Here is a 13,752-nt window from a genome sequence, read left to right as displayed (position 1 = left end):
CAGGGCAAAACACCAAACTTCATTATTCTATAAAAACAGATGTCCATTTTCAGTTAAAATCAACACAGGATCATAAGGGAGGTACTCCTACCAAGAATGTCAGAATTCTTATGTCGGTTTATCACCACCAATGTGGATGCTTTGGCTCTCCCGTTCTCATGGAGGCCGCCATATTGATTTTCCTATCGATGTACTAGACACAAATTGATTTGCACTATAATGGCAAATCAAAACCTTCTCGGGCACCGCTATTTTCCAAAATTGTGGTTGAATGATACCTCTTTGAATCGCAACTGTTTTAAAGATTGTTTTCGCAAAATCCAAATCACAATGTGTGAATTGATTTTGTCAACATTCTGGGTCGTCTTCTCGATGTGAAACCGAAAGCAGGAAATATCACTTCGCGCAAAAACAACTTTTTATGCATATTGTTTTTTTTTTTTTATTTTTAATTATCGATACTATTTTGTGATTTCTTATATTGAAATATTAATATTTTTAATATCGCATCGTACATTTTGTTGGTTTTTGGTATCTAGCGAGTGACATATTTGCTGCGGTGTGACTTCCGGCAATTCTCCCATCATGTCCACAATGTCAACACATTGGCGTGCGAGAACACCAAAACAGCAAATTATGAAAATCGGGAGCTGTTTTTAAACAGGTAATCACTACACAGGTTTTATAATGATGCAAGTTAATAATTTCACGTACAATAACACATGTCGATTTGGATCAGATTACGTACGTGTCACGTGTTACACTTTTATAAACTTTTTCTAGGGTTTATTTTACAAATTATGGCATCAATTAGTTTATTTTATGGTTGTTCAGAAGTTCGTTTGGTGTGAAAAACTATTAAAGGTAAGTATTTCAACCGCGCACATAAAACAAAATCGCCTGCAATAATACTGCAGCTCGGAAGTGAAATCCACGTTACATATCAGACAGTTTCCAGAAACACGACAAAACAACACATTAGGACAGAGTTACACCAACATGGCTCGCATTAAGACACATTGGAAACCACAGCGACGATTTGGCATAAGTGGAGGTAGACACAAGAAATCCAGGAAGGTCAGAAATGCTAATTCAAAATCAAAATATTCCCATCACTGTACACTATCCACTGGTAATGCTATAAAGCTGCGTGTTTTTCGTCGACGTATTTTGAAGTCGTATGTCCGCATGTCACATAATCTTCTATATCAAACAAATCTACCAAAGTACAGAATGACTAAACTCCATGATGACACTACATTAAAATATGTGATAAGAAAAGTGAAGCGTGTCAATGCCAGAGGGTATAGACTTATGAACCTAGATTGCCTACAAAATCATGTCATAGATATAACGGTGCATGTTGCCCTATGCGAAAACGCTCAAAAAGTTGCAGGTAAAGGTTCCAGTCCAATTGTCCTAACATCTGAACTTAGAACATGTGGCCTTGCCCCTGTCCTTCAAGCGAAGTGTCAAGGGTGTAGCAAGATATTTCAGTTGCAGACTAGCCCTAAGTTGACTGTCAATAACAGTACAAGATTTGATGTAAATGTCAGGGCAGTGTGGGGGTCTGTAGTGACAGGAAATGGTGCATCACATTTTAATGAGATGCTTGGAACTATGGATTGCCCTGGGATCTCCCAGCGTGCTTTTAGTAATATTGAACAAGACATTGGATACTGGTGGGAGAATGCATTAAAGAGGGAGTTCTTGGCAGCAGGAGCTGAGGAAAGGAAGATCGCGGTGGAGAAAGGCAACTTTCATCAGGGGGTGCCATTTATTACCGTAATCGCAGATGGAGGCTGGTCGAAAAGAAGCCATAAACACTCGTATGATGCATTAGGAGGTGTAGGTGTAATCATTGGGAAAGAGACGAGTAAAGTTTTGTACATGGGAGTCCGAAACAAGTACTGCTACGTGTGCAATAGATCCAAAAACCTGCATAAGGTACCAAAACCTCACCAATGTTTTCAAAACTGGAATGAATCATCACAAGCAATGGAAGCTGACATCATTGTCCAGGGTTTTTTGGAGGCCGAGTGTACCCATGGTATACGGTACAAGTACCTAATTGGGGATGGGGACTCCTCTGTATTTGCCAAAATACAACAAGAAGTACCAGTTTGGGGAAAGGATGTGGAAAAAGTAGAGTGTGCAAATCATGCATGTAAGTGCCTACGATCAAACCTTGAGAGGCTTGTAGATGATAACCCAACATATAAAGGTCATAACAAGCTCACCAAGGCTACAAGAGTAAGGCTGGTAAGTGCTGTTCGGTGTGCTATCAGGATGAGGTCAAAACCAGGCAGACAAAAGCAAGGCAGTTAAGTTATTGGCTCAAGATATCAGAAATAGTATACACCATGTGTTTGGAAACCATCTTAATTGCTCAGACTTCTGTAAAGCTGCTCATTCATCTTGTACAGCAGACGATACATCTGAGATGTCATCTGATATATTGCCTGAGGATCCAGTCTCCGATGTCTGCAGTAACCAAATAGCCATGTGGACAGAGGGCAGCTCTCTTCAAGCTCAAGATCAATCCCGCTTGGCAAGTGTGCCAAAATCCCTGGATTAGGACATTCAGCAGGATGTATGCATTTTGCTGGACAGACTTGCAACGAAGAGCAATAGGCTTTTGGGAAACTTCACGACAAACCTAGCCGAATCATGGATGAGCATACGGACAAAGTTTGATGGGGGCAAGGTGCATAATATCTGTTCTAGAGGGTCCTGGCATACAAGATGTTACGGCGGATCTTTGAGGATGAATCTGGGACCAGAATGGGCACCAAGTGTGTGGCAGCAGGCAACTAACACGGAACCAGGCCATTTCTTTCAAAAACTTTACCAACAACGTCGACAACATCTTTTAAGTTCTACCAAATCTAAAGATCGCCCAGAGTCGAGCCAGCTACGATGGAAGCGTCCTCAAAAAAGGCAAAGTCATCATATGGTCCAAATGCCATAGACTCAGTGCCAGATGTGTCAGATGAAGCTCTACAGGTGGCAACAACTACTTTCCTGAAGAAGCACGTTGACCTGACAGAAGAGCAGATAGATGCATCGAACGTCTCACCAAGTCTCAATCGCAGTCGTCTGTATGGAAAGAGGAAAGGAGAAAAAGGTTAACATCATCTGTTTTTGGAAGTGTGGTTAAACGGAAGACATCACTACCTGTAGCCCCTTTTTTGCGGCGCCTGATTTATGGCAATTTTGGAGGAAATAAACACACTCGGAAGGGGCTTAGAGATGAAAGGATAACTCTGAGAGAGTATGAGCTAAAGAAAGCTGAGCTTGGCATCGACGTCTCCATAACACCTGCTGGCCTTATCATTGACAAAACCCACAAATATCTCGGAGGGAGCCCAGATGGGATTATTAAAGAGAAGTCGGGAGAAACAGGATTGGTTGAGGTAAAAAAACTTACTGCATTCAAAGAACAAAAATTTAAACCAGGCTGCAACAAGTGAAAGAAACTTCTGTTTGAAGTTGTGTGGGAACACGTTATGTCTGCGACATAATCATGACTACTATTATCAGTGTCAGGGGTTATTGGGAATCACCAACCTCCCATGGATAGATTTTGTGGTGCGGACTACCAATCCCTATCAACTACATATTGAACGGATAGTTGCAGATAAACAGCTGTGGAATGAGATCATGGTACCAAAGCATTGCGCATTTTACCACAAAGCCATTCTTCCTGAACTCAGTAGCCCTAGAGAAGGAAAGGTCCCTGGTATTTGGGAGACTGGCATTTGGGTATGTCCATACCGATATTATTATTTAATTTTAATAATTATTTTAATGTTTTTGAACATGGCCCAAGATCCAGCTTATTCACAGTATTGATGTTATGAAATTCAGGTAAATGTAAGTGTCTGTGTAAAAGCTCACTGCTGATTATAATAAACAAGGTAAGTTGTGCAAAGTGCAAGTGGTATGCTCTAAAAATCCTGTAAAAATTGATACACAAAATGAACTAAATGGATTTTGGCTGTTAAGGACTATGGAAAAGTAATACTTTTTATTTTTTGTTTTACAGTTTGAACCAGCATCCAAGCAATTGCACCATCAGTCAGCCTCAGTATCAGTACAACCACGGAAAAGGAGAAGTACATCAACTGTTACTAGCAGTTTTCCACCTGTTTCCTGTTCTGCTTCTGTATCCCACAGGTTTGTACATTTGTTACAAGTTGCACGCAATCAGAAATTTATCATGGATAGGAACAAATAAAATGAAAATAAAACATGGAATACTTAATTGAAAATACACAAATCATATATTTATATTGGTACATTATGAAATTAATGTAATTGAATACAATTATCCCTTATTCTACAATTTCATAATACTATAAAGCAGATCTAAACCAGCGCATAAATGTCCAAAATGTATATAAAAGATAATGGCAGTTTAATAAGTTGGTGTATTATTTTGTTTTAAATGTATTATGTTTATTTGTTTGTTTTCAGCCTAACAACAACAAATACCTCAGCCACGTTATCAGCCTCAAGTACCCCTGCCACAGTATCTGTAACAGGTAGATCATTCAGGTAGGTGCTACAAATAATATTATTATAATGTTTTGGTATCACTTGTCAAGGAAGTTCTGTCCTACTAAATTCTTGCTGCAGGTCTGTATACTCTGGTTTGCTGTACCTCATAAATGACACATTTATCACCAACTAGTTCAGAAAGTAATTACTTGCCATAGATTATGGAAGGATCTACATCGGGTAACTTGACTCTCTACCAGCGTAACTGCCACAATGTAAAAGTATTTGACTATGTATGTTGTTTTTGTTTAATGTTGTACTTTGTTTTCAGCCTAAATTTGACCAGAACCCAAGCCACTGTATCTACGACCGATACACTAGCCACTGTATCTACGACCGATACACCAGCCACTGTATTTACGACTGATACACCAGCCACTGTATCTACGACCGATACACCAGCCACGGTATCTATGACCAATACACCAGCCACTGTATCTACAAGCGATAGACCAGCCACTGTATCTACGACCAATACAACATCCAGGTAAAGTTGGGTATGATGGCATTGATTGATGTGTAAAATTTTCGAAATTTCTGATATTGACATCATTGAAGAATGAAATTTGTTGACACCATATTTATACTAAAATGTATAAATGTTGTGAGTGGTTTGATGCAGGACATTGATAAAAACAAGACTTTCTTCCGTATGTGTGCGGTCCTTTCATTTAAGGTATATGTGTATATGTAAAACACTAGCATAAAGTTGCTATATGCAAACATCTTATTTATTTACTGATGCACAATTCTTCACAGAAGACATTCTCGCAGGAGAGTCACCAAGTTTCTAGGAAGAAGAATTTCCCATGAATGGACGATTGACGAGAGGACTGGGGAGAGAAAGTGGTATAATGGCAGTGTCCTTGCAGTTCTTCAGGGCATTGATGGTGGTGTAGACACAGTTTATGAGATCCTCTATGATAGTGAAGATGATCCACATGAAGTAAATGGCCTTCTCGATGATTATCAAGATTCAACTGTGAGATTCATAGATTTGTAAGTATAAAACCAGAATATACATTTCATTTGATAATTTTTGGTGTCTGATTTAACATGTTTGAAGAAAATACTACAATTTAAGTAAATTAAATTATCTTAGCATTCAAATTTGGTTTAAGTGGCTTTTTCAAATATTTGGGAATACAGTTTGATAGGTAGAGGCCTCCATAGTTTAGAAAAAGTAGTTCCAAAATGGTGGCTGTGTTCTGCCCAATTTTAGATGAGACTACATTTTCAAATGTTTTACTTCACTACATTTAATGTTGCTTACAATCACCAGCACTCCTTCTACCTTCAATAGGATGTAACTGTAACGAAACTGTGGTGCGCTTCGTTGCTATATTTTCCGGAAATTATATTAACCGGGACTTTGGCGGGAATTTGCTGGGCACGAGATCTCAGGACTGCGCCGGGGCCTTAACCGTTAAGGAGATATTTTGAGAATCTTCGCTGGAGAACGGTGTTTGTGAAATTGGAGGTTAAACTATCGATAATCGGCCCGGTGTGTAGCGCCACGTGCTCGGTCTTTCATTGATGGGTAGGAGTTAATTCTGGTAGCGAAAACGTGAGAATATTAGCAGCAAAATTGTCCATTTCACAGTACTTCCCACTGAGCCACGCGGGTATTTTCTTGTTGTCACCTTTACACATGTTAAATATTAATAAACTGTTAAATGAATTTGATGTCGTCCATTGTCCATACTCACTAGTACCTTTGAATATTGTAGCGAGACATAGGAATCTGCAAGCTAACGCGGCAGTCGAACCCAGAGCAAAACAAATTAATTGTATCATTCTTACTCTACGCTAATGACTACGGTCGTAGCGAAACAAGTCGTTACAATTTGGCGCCCAACGTGGGGCCCTAATTAATTAATTTGAATTTTTGATTGTTGACTTACTTGCTCGTTTATTTACTACGCGTTGTGACGAGTCCCTGTGTTTGTGAAATTTATACAGGTGAACTGTTTACGTTTCGGTTGAGTGGTTACGCTTGTGTGTATAATTTCTCAGGTGTGAGCTATTTATAGCTTGCATTGTGTTTCTCTATTGTAATCCAGATTTAGTCTGGTTAGCTTGATTGACGAAACTTGTGTAGGCGTGTAACATTAGTACTAGTGGGAATATGGACAGTGCGGATTTGGTTAATGAAATCGAGGCTTTACAAGCCCGTATACACACTTTAACTGCAGACATAGGGGCTCATGGGGGAAGTCGTGCAACAGGACATGGGGGAAGGATGGGCGACAGTATCACTGGGGAGGCCGCTCATGGGTAAAGGGGACTAAGTAGGATTTATTGTAGTAACTGATATGGGGTTAGAGAGTTAAATTTCGAAACTGATAAGGCCAGTGCTGAAAATACAAACTTGTAATTTGGATATTTGAGGGGTTGTTGTTATTTAATAGTATTGATATTACAAGCTGATAGAGAGGACTAACATTTGTTGTTCAATTTTTTTTTTCATATCTGCTGTATACTGATGCCCCTGACCTGGGGGGAGGAACTAAGGAAGAGGACCCAGGCCCCTGTGTCGTTGCCGGATCTACAACGTCAAAGCGGTTTGGGGAAATGCGTACGGCCCTGCCTGGACCCAGACGTCCTTATTGTTATTCTGGAAGTACAAAGTGTGATATAGAGTGCCCGGAGGAACTTTGATGTGATAAGTGTCGGGACATTGGGGTGTTGCTTTTGGCCATGGTAACAAAAACCCCCAGTACTTGATTCCAGGGAATTTCAGTGGTACACAAGGAGAACATTATAGTTTGGGCCCGATCGGGCAGGGTAATAACCCCGAACCGCGCAGCACAGGGGTCTGGAGGACACCGTGTCGACCCCTGAATATCCCTTCCCCCCCAGGGGGCATCAGAACTATTGGATAATGTGCATTAGTGAACATTCAAATTTCAATGTATTGATAAGTATTCCTGAAATGTTCATATCTGTTTTATATTTTTTTCGTTTTGTTATTGGTAGGCTAAATATGGCTATAGTCATGTAGTGTTAGGTATAATTGGGGGGGGGCTGTTTGTAATATTGTCTATATAATGTTAAGGTGAAATTGGTGGGGGCGTCCAGGGATATGTAGATAAGACTATAGTTATAATTGTAGTTAGTTAGGGAGAAGGTCCAGGTGGTTGGGGGTGTCTCAGCGGGGGGTAAGAGTTAACATGACCAACACCTCGAGGTAACCCTAACAAGGACTTCTCCTATTCAAAATTGTTGGGGTGGGTATTTTTGGCTGTTAGGTATTCTGGCCACTGTGGGGACTATGGTTCTGGTGGTTAGAGTTGATACGACCAACACCGGGGTCTTGTACTCACGTGGTCAGACTTAATTAGTTTGGGAGGGAGCTATATAAGTAACGGGAAAAGTCTCTGGTCGACCCCAAATTTTCATTCGAGTTGGGTTAAGTAAAATCATAAGAGTGGCTTCCCCAGTCTTGTAGGATCGTTTAGGGCCCGGTGGAAAACTTTGTTTTGTTAATTGTATGTTTTTGTATTTGTGTACTTTTTTTTTCCCATAATGTCATATTTTTTTCCTTTTGTTCTAAAGTCGTGTAAAAAGGAGGTGGTGTCCAAGGCAGAAAGAAAAATTATCTAAGGGTACTTTTCTGATTTTGGAATAGTCTTAAAGTATTAAGGAAATTTAACTTGGTTAAAAGACTCTTGGGACATTGTTCTGGTTTTTTTTTATATAAATGCTGGAATCTTGTGAAACCCACAAGGTTAATGACAGCAAGGGATTATTACGTTTATCTATAATCTTAAAGTTTTCGTGTACGGAGTTCCGGGACATGGAGCTTAAGCTTTTTCTGCCTTGGAAAATTATTCAACTCTCGAAGTTATGTTTGGTGGTGTCTAACTTTGCACAGTGGAAGGTGTAACGCGTGCAAATATAGATTGATGTCCATTTCATAATAACAATTATTATGGTCTCACCATGGTAATACTCGACAACGTCTTCTAATATACATTTATTGCAAAAGTAAGCAAGGGTGCCTGTTACAATTCTTTTAGCACCCATTTCTGCGCTGAAATTCTCCAGTCTGCTCCGAGGTCACTTGGCATTGTACATACGTCAGGTGGTAGTACAATATATATATATATATATATATACGAGGCATCTGCAGTTGATTGCTAGGGCTGTAAAACAAGTATACAAAGAGAAAGAAATACAAAAGAAAAGAAATGAAAAACAACCATGCCCTAAGCTATATATATATAATCACTACTAAGCAGATGTGATTGATGTACTCGTAGAGAAAATAAGTGATATTACAGGTGAGCTGAGTATTGAAGTTTGCTAGCCACCAGCTACTACCTATACCAAGGGCACATAACTCATGTGACTCTCTGAGCTGTCTGGGGGTTTCATAGCTTGTCTCTGACAATACTACATTTAATACAACAGGGTTGTTTAAAGTGGAGGTTTTCGGGTACGTACCAGTGGTGTTACGAAATAAAGATATAATAATTAAATATCTGAAAAAAAACAAAGATAAATAAAAGATAAGGAAATATTTGTGTAATTGGTTGAAAATGAAAATTCGTAGATTTGTACAGGATTGCTTGATGAAATATAATGCTTTCATTTGATGCACTAGCATTGTGGTTATTTAGCAAGAATATCAATGTTGAACATCTTAGGGATAATTAATCGGTGATACTTGTACATGTTCTATACTTGTGATGTGATATAATTAATATTGTGTACTGGCATTGGGATGATTGTTATCTTTTTAAATCCCAATTCCACTTCAGGATAATTGTTATATAGAGAGTCCACCTCCTTTGTTTTGTTTGGTACCTTGTTGTACAATTGTTTTTTTTCTGTTTTTGTTGTTGTTGTTGTTGTACATGTTATGATCGAGATTTTGGCCAGTGAGGAACAATTGAAGGATAATCATTAATGACATCCTCTATCTCCTGTTTAGAATGGCCGCGGTATGTTGATGCAGTTTTCACATTATTTTTTTTTTCGTGCAGTAAGTTGTTAGTGGCTGCGGGTCGCATCCTGTCTAGGTGGTTGGGGGGACAATATAGGTAGTTTTTTTTTTCTTTTTCTTTTTCCTTAGTTGACGTTTCCTTATTAAGGCATGTTTGTCTTTGTGCAAAATTTTGGAATTTTGTTTTTTTTCTTGGATTACCTCCCTTTATTAAGAGATGTTTGATTTTGTGAACTTAAGGTTTTTCTTTCCTTAAATTACCTCCCCTTGATAGGTTCTTTAAAATTTAGTTTGGTTTTTTTCCATCCTATTTTTTTTATTCTAGTTCAAGTTCGTGAACTGGATAGATAGGTTCTTTAAAATTTAGTTTGGTTTTTTCCATTCTATTTTTATTCTAGTTCGAGTTCGTGAACTGGATACTTCCAAATTCGAAATTTGTGCATCTTACTTTTGGCTTTAAATGTTTCAACTTTTGTTAGGAACTTTTTGGTTTATTTTTTTTTCCAAATTATCTCCCTTGGATCAGTTTTACGGCTACGGGTCGCAGCCTGTCGGGAATTTGCTGGGCACGAGATCTCAGGACTGCGCCGAGGCCTTCAGTTTTTCTACCGGGCCTTGAGAGGTGAGGGTTGTGTTTTTGAAACCTATGTAATTTTTATATATTTGTCGCCCATCCTTTCCCTAATTTGCTGTTATCGTATAGTATGGAAATGCATCAACATTACTGTGTGTGTATTTTTCGCTGTCAGTCGATATTTTTGCTATATTTTTGAGGTTGAAATACTTGTGAAATTGTGCAATGTCGGACTTGGCATGTCTCGCTTTTAGACGGGTTTCGATAGTAAGTAAAAGTCTTCACTCTTGTGTTGAGAGCCGTTGGTAGGCTGGAAAAGAGTGGGAGCCTCCTGTGTTGAGTTTCGGGGTTAACCGTTAAGGAGATATTTTGAGAATCTTCGCTAGAGAACGGTGTTTGTGAAATTGGAGGTTAAACTATCGATAATCGGCCCGGTGTGTAGCGCCACGTGCTCGGTCTTTCATTGATGGGTAGGAGTTAATTCTGGTAGCGAAAACGTGAGAATATTAGCAGCAAAATTGTCCATTTCACAGTACTTCCCACTGAGCCACGCGGGTATTTTCTTGTTGTCACCTTTACACATGTTAAATATTAATAAACTGTTAAATGAATTTGATGTCGTCCATTGTCCATACTCACTAGTACCTTTGAATATTGTAGCGAGACATAGGAATCTGCAAGCTAACGCGGCAGTCGAACCCAGAGCAAAACAAATTAATTGTATCATTCTTACTCTACGCTAATGACTACGGTCGTAGCGAAACAAGTCGTTACATAACATTTTAATTTTTGCCCTTTTCTTGCAGATAATTGACACTTTGTATGTGATCGGTGTGTTTGCATAACAAGTACATTTTATTGATGTAAGTATCATATTTGGACATTTTTGTTAGAGTAAAGATATTCAATGTATTCATTATGTCCTAAGGATTCCACCAGTACCAAATTTATGATTAAAAAACATCTGAAAGGAATTTAATAACACATAGCATTTTACATGCATTTAGACATAACATGCACCTTAAATAATTCCCCGCCTCTCTCATGTATCCCCGATCAGGCGTTTATTCAAAGTTTGGATGGTGAAGTATTTAATTTAGCCAAAGATCCTTATGTTTCTACATTATTGAAACTGACTCATCATTCCGTCGATTCCATAACATGGTACAGAACGACTCTATTGAATAGAGCTAGGACCTTAGAGGGGTGCCCTGAGGGAGACCTTGTAGTAAGAAAAAGTACATCGAAAGGGGGATCGAGTGCCGTTAAGTACGCCAGAGACTGTTACACATTGTACCAATTTCTCCAAGGCGATAGAACTGATATCGGAACCATTTTTACCCGACAGCGTTCGAAATTTGACTCTGTTTCTGCCGATTCTGTACTTGTTGATCAGAGTGTCACGGAACTGACTAGCACTGTTCACAGCCTAGTTGAAAGAGTTTCTTCCCTGGAAAATGAATTAAAACTTTGTCTTAAACGTGAACGAGAATCCGCACGTAAGATCATTGAACTTGAACAAGATAATAAACAACTCAAAACCAAATTAGAAGGCCATGTCGAGGAGTCGAAACTGACTAAATTAGACTCTGGTTTAAAGGCATTATCGTCAGCGTCAGCATCTACTAATGCTTATGACCATGACAATCTCTGTAAGGACTTACAGAAAGTTACCTCAAAAGTGAACTCTCTATCGTCAGTTGTTGTTGATCTTAAGAAAAATCAAAGGATTTTTTCAAAACACCTGAATAATTACCCTGTTGGTGCCTCTGACTCAAACGACGGACAGGTAAATATCACCTGTAGTGGGTCGCGTCCACCTAACAATAGCCATACTGACACGCGTACCCGTGCTATTGTTCAGCAGGGCCAGACACACACACGTGAGGCCTCTCCTTCGGTAGACTCCAAACGTAAACAAGTTTCAGATGAATGTGTAGTTCACCCTAGTTCTTCCGATGATGTATTACGCAATATCACTGAAATACCCTATCCTGATATAGACGATAGCCCAACTAGTCGTAACATACATGTACCGACTACAGATTCCGAGGAAAAGCACAACACAGTGTCCCCTCCTCGTGCCTATGCGGACGTTGTAAACAAAATTCCCGTCCGAGTTGTTAACCGGGAAACCAGCCCTACAGTTACCTCACGCAATCTGGATAACTCGACTAATAATGACATTTTTGTGGGAGCTCGCAGAGCCAGAGCTGTCCTGTTCTACATTGGTAATATCGGGGAATCTTCCGCTGAAACGGGTATTAAAAATACCTGTCAACAGCCGGTGTTAATGTATCGCGAATCAACATCTTCAACTCGCGAAACGGCTTGCTTTCGGCAAAAGTATCAGTACCTAAGTCTCAAGCGCACATACTGGAAAGCGATAATTTTTGGCCTAATGAAATCAAATGCAGGAGATGGATCCGGAATAAGTTATTGCGTGGTGAATTTTCCTCAAATCCAGTAACCTCATTTAGTGAAATCAATGACAATTACTTTTAACATTTACGTGTGTTCGGCAACTCTCTGGATTACCATGTCACTATCTATTCTTTCTTGGAACGTGCGAGGGATCATCTCGTCATCCCTTTGTATAAACAATATACTGTCAGCTAAAGCGTACGACTTAGCCTTCTTAAGTGAACTGCGCCTCTCGCAGCACTGTGCTGATTTTCCTAATAGTATTCACGAACATTTTTACGCCTATCCGAGTACCAAAGACGCGAACTTTGAAACTATTTGTTGTGGACCCGGTGGTGTTATATTTTTAGTAAACAAAGATCTTTGTTATACCGTTGACACGGTTGATACCAGCCGGTCAAACCACATCATTGGATTGTATATTCATCGAGGTAATTCTACACCACTCTATCTGTTTGGCGTTTACATGCCCAGTGACTCGAACATTAACCAATATTTCGAAGAAATTGAAACTCTCAATGATTTCGTCCGCTTCTACTCTGAGTTAGGAGATGTCATTGTGATTGGTGATCTCAACGCACAATACGACACACTACCCGTGTCGTACCCAGCGCGTCGTAAGCAAAGTCTATTTCACGAATTCATTTCGGCCAACAACCTCATCCCGGTCAACAAATCGAGTCTATGTAGTGGCCTCCCCTACACATTTTTACCTCTTGAAACTACCATTGATTATATCCTTGTGACAGACATGATGCCCGACTGCATTCAATCATGCAGAGTCTTTTCCTCTGCCGATGCCGATATCGCCTCTGATCATGCAATTTTGGAATGCGTTCTTGAATCACCTCTGATCCAACGATCTGCGTCTCCTATCCCTACCACACATCCTCTTTGGAGTAAATGTTATACAGATCAGCTAATCAAGTATCAGCTAGCAGTCGACTATATGTTACAGTCTTTTAAAGATTTCGAAATTAATGCACCAGCAGATATTGACAGATTCAATGTTTTTATCACCGATGCATTGATCGCTTGGCTTGTGCACTTTCATATATCCCAACCTCAAGATACAACCCGCGCCTGAAGCCTTACTGGAATAGTAGCGTCAAATCAGCCCACAAGGCTGCCCGTGCGCGACGAAGAGAGTGGATCGCAGAAGGTAAACCAAGGGGATCCGATCATCATTCATACCGGGAATATAAGCTAGCTAAACGTTTTTTCAAGAATACCCAACGTG

The 13,752-nt window shown here is 39.6% G+C and overlaps 1 protein-coding gene and 1 long non-coding RNA gene across 2 annotated transcripts; both read left to right on the top strand.

Annotated features, from left to right (window-relative positions):
* The first annotated feature begins 2,919 nt into the window (after positions 1-2,919).
* Positions 2,920-10,983, top strand: LOC138308007 (uncharacterized). Its single transcript, XM_069248964.1, has 8 exons — positions 2,920-3,127; positions 3,223-3,416; positions 3,544-3,765; positions 4,049-4,179; positions 4,480-4,560; positions 4,835-5,050; positions 5,323-5,562; positions 10,895-10,983. Exons 1-8 carry the CDS (start codon positions 2,920-2,922, stop codon positions 10,896-10,898), a joined length of 1,296 nt encoding a protein of 431 aa, XP_069105065.1. The 3' UTR covers positions 10,899-10,983.
* Positions 5,989-10,699, top strand: LOC138307347 (uncharacterized). The gene is made up of 2 exons (XR_011205973.1): positions 5,989-9,788; positions 9,866-10,699. It is a non-coding gene; the product is annotated as an uncharacterized lncRNA (long non-coding RNA).
* Positions 10,984-13,752: the final 2,769 nt, after the last annotated feature.

Source organism: Argopecten irradians, chromosome 14, assembly GCF_041381155.1.
Source record: "Argopecten irradians isolate NY chromosome 14, Ai_NY, whole genome shotgun sequence".
NCBI classification, from domain to species: domain Eukaryota; kingdom Metazoa; phylum Mollusca; class Bivalvia; order Pectinida; family Pectinidae; genus Argopecten; species Argopecten irradians.
The sequence above is the reverse complement of the archived record's forward strand: the minus strand, read 5'-3'. Positions and strand labels throughout refer to the sequence as shown.

Coding starts and splice junctions, on each gene's coding strand:
- LOC138308007 (XM_069248964.1), top strand. CDS start 2,920: ATGGAAGCGTCCTCAAAAAAGGCAAAGTCATCATATGGTCCAAATGCC. Junction 3,417..3,543: donor GAGAAACAGGATTGGTTGAG/GTAAAAAAACTT, acceptor TACTATTATCAG/TGTCAGGGGTTATTGGGAAT. Junction 5,051..5,322: donor ACGACCAATACAACATCCAG/GTAAAGTTGGGT, acceptor AATTCTTCACAG/AAGACATTCTCGCAGGAGAG.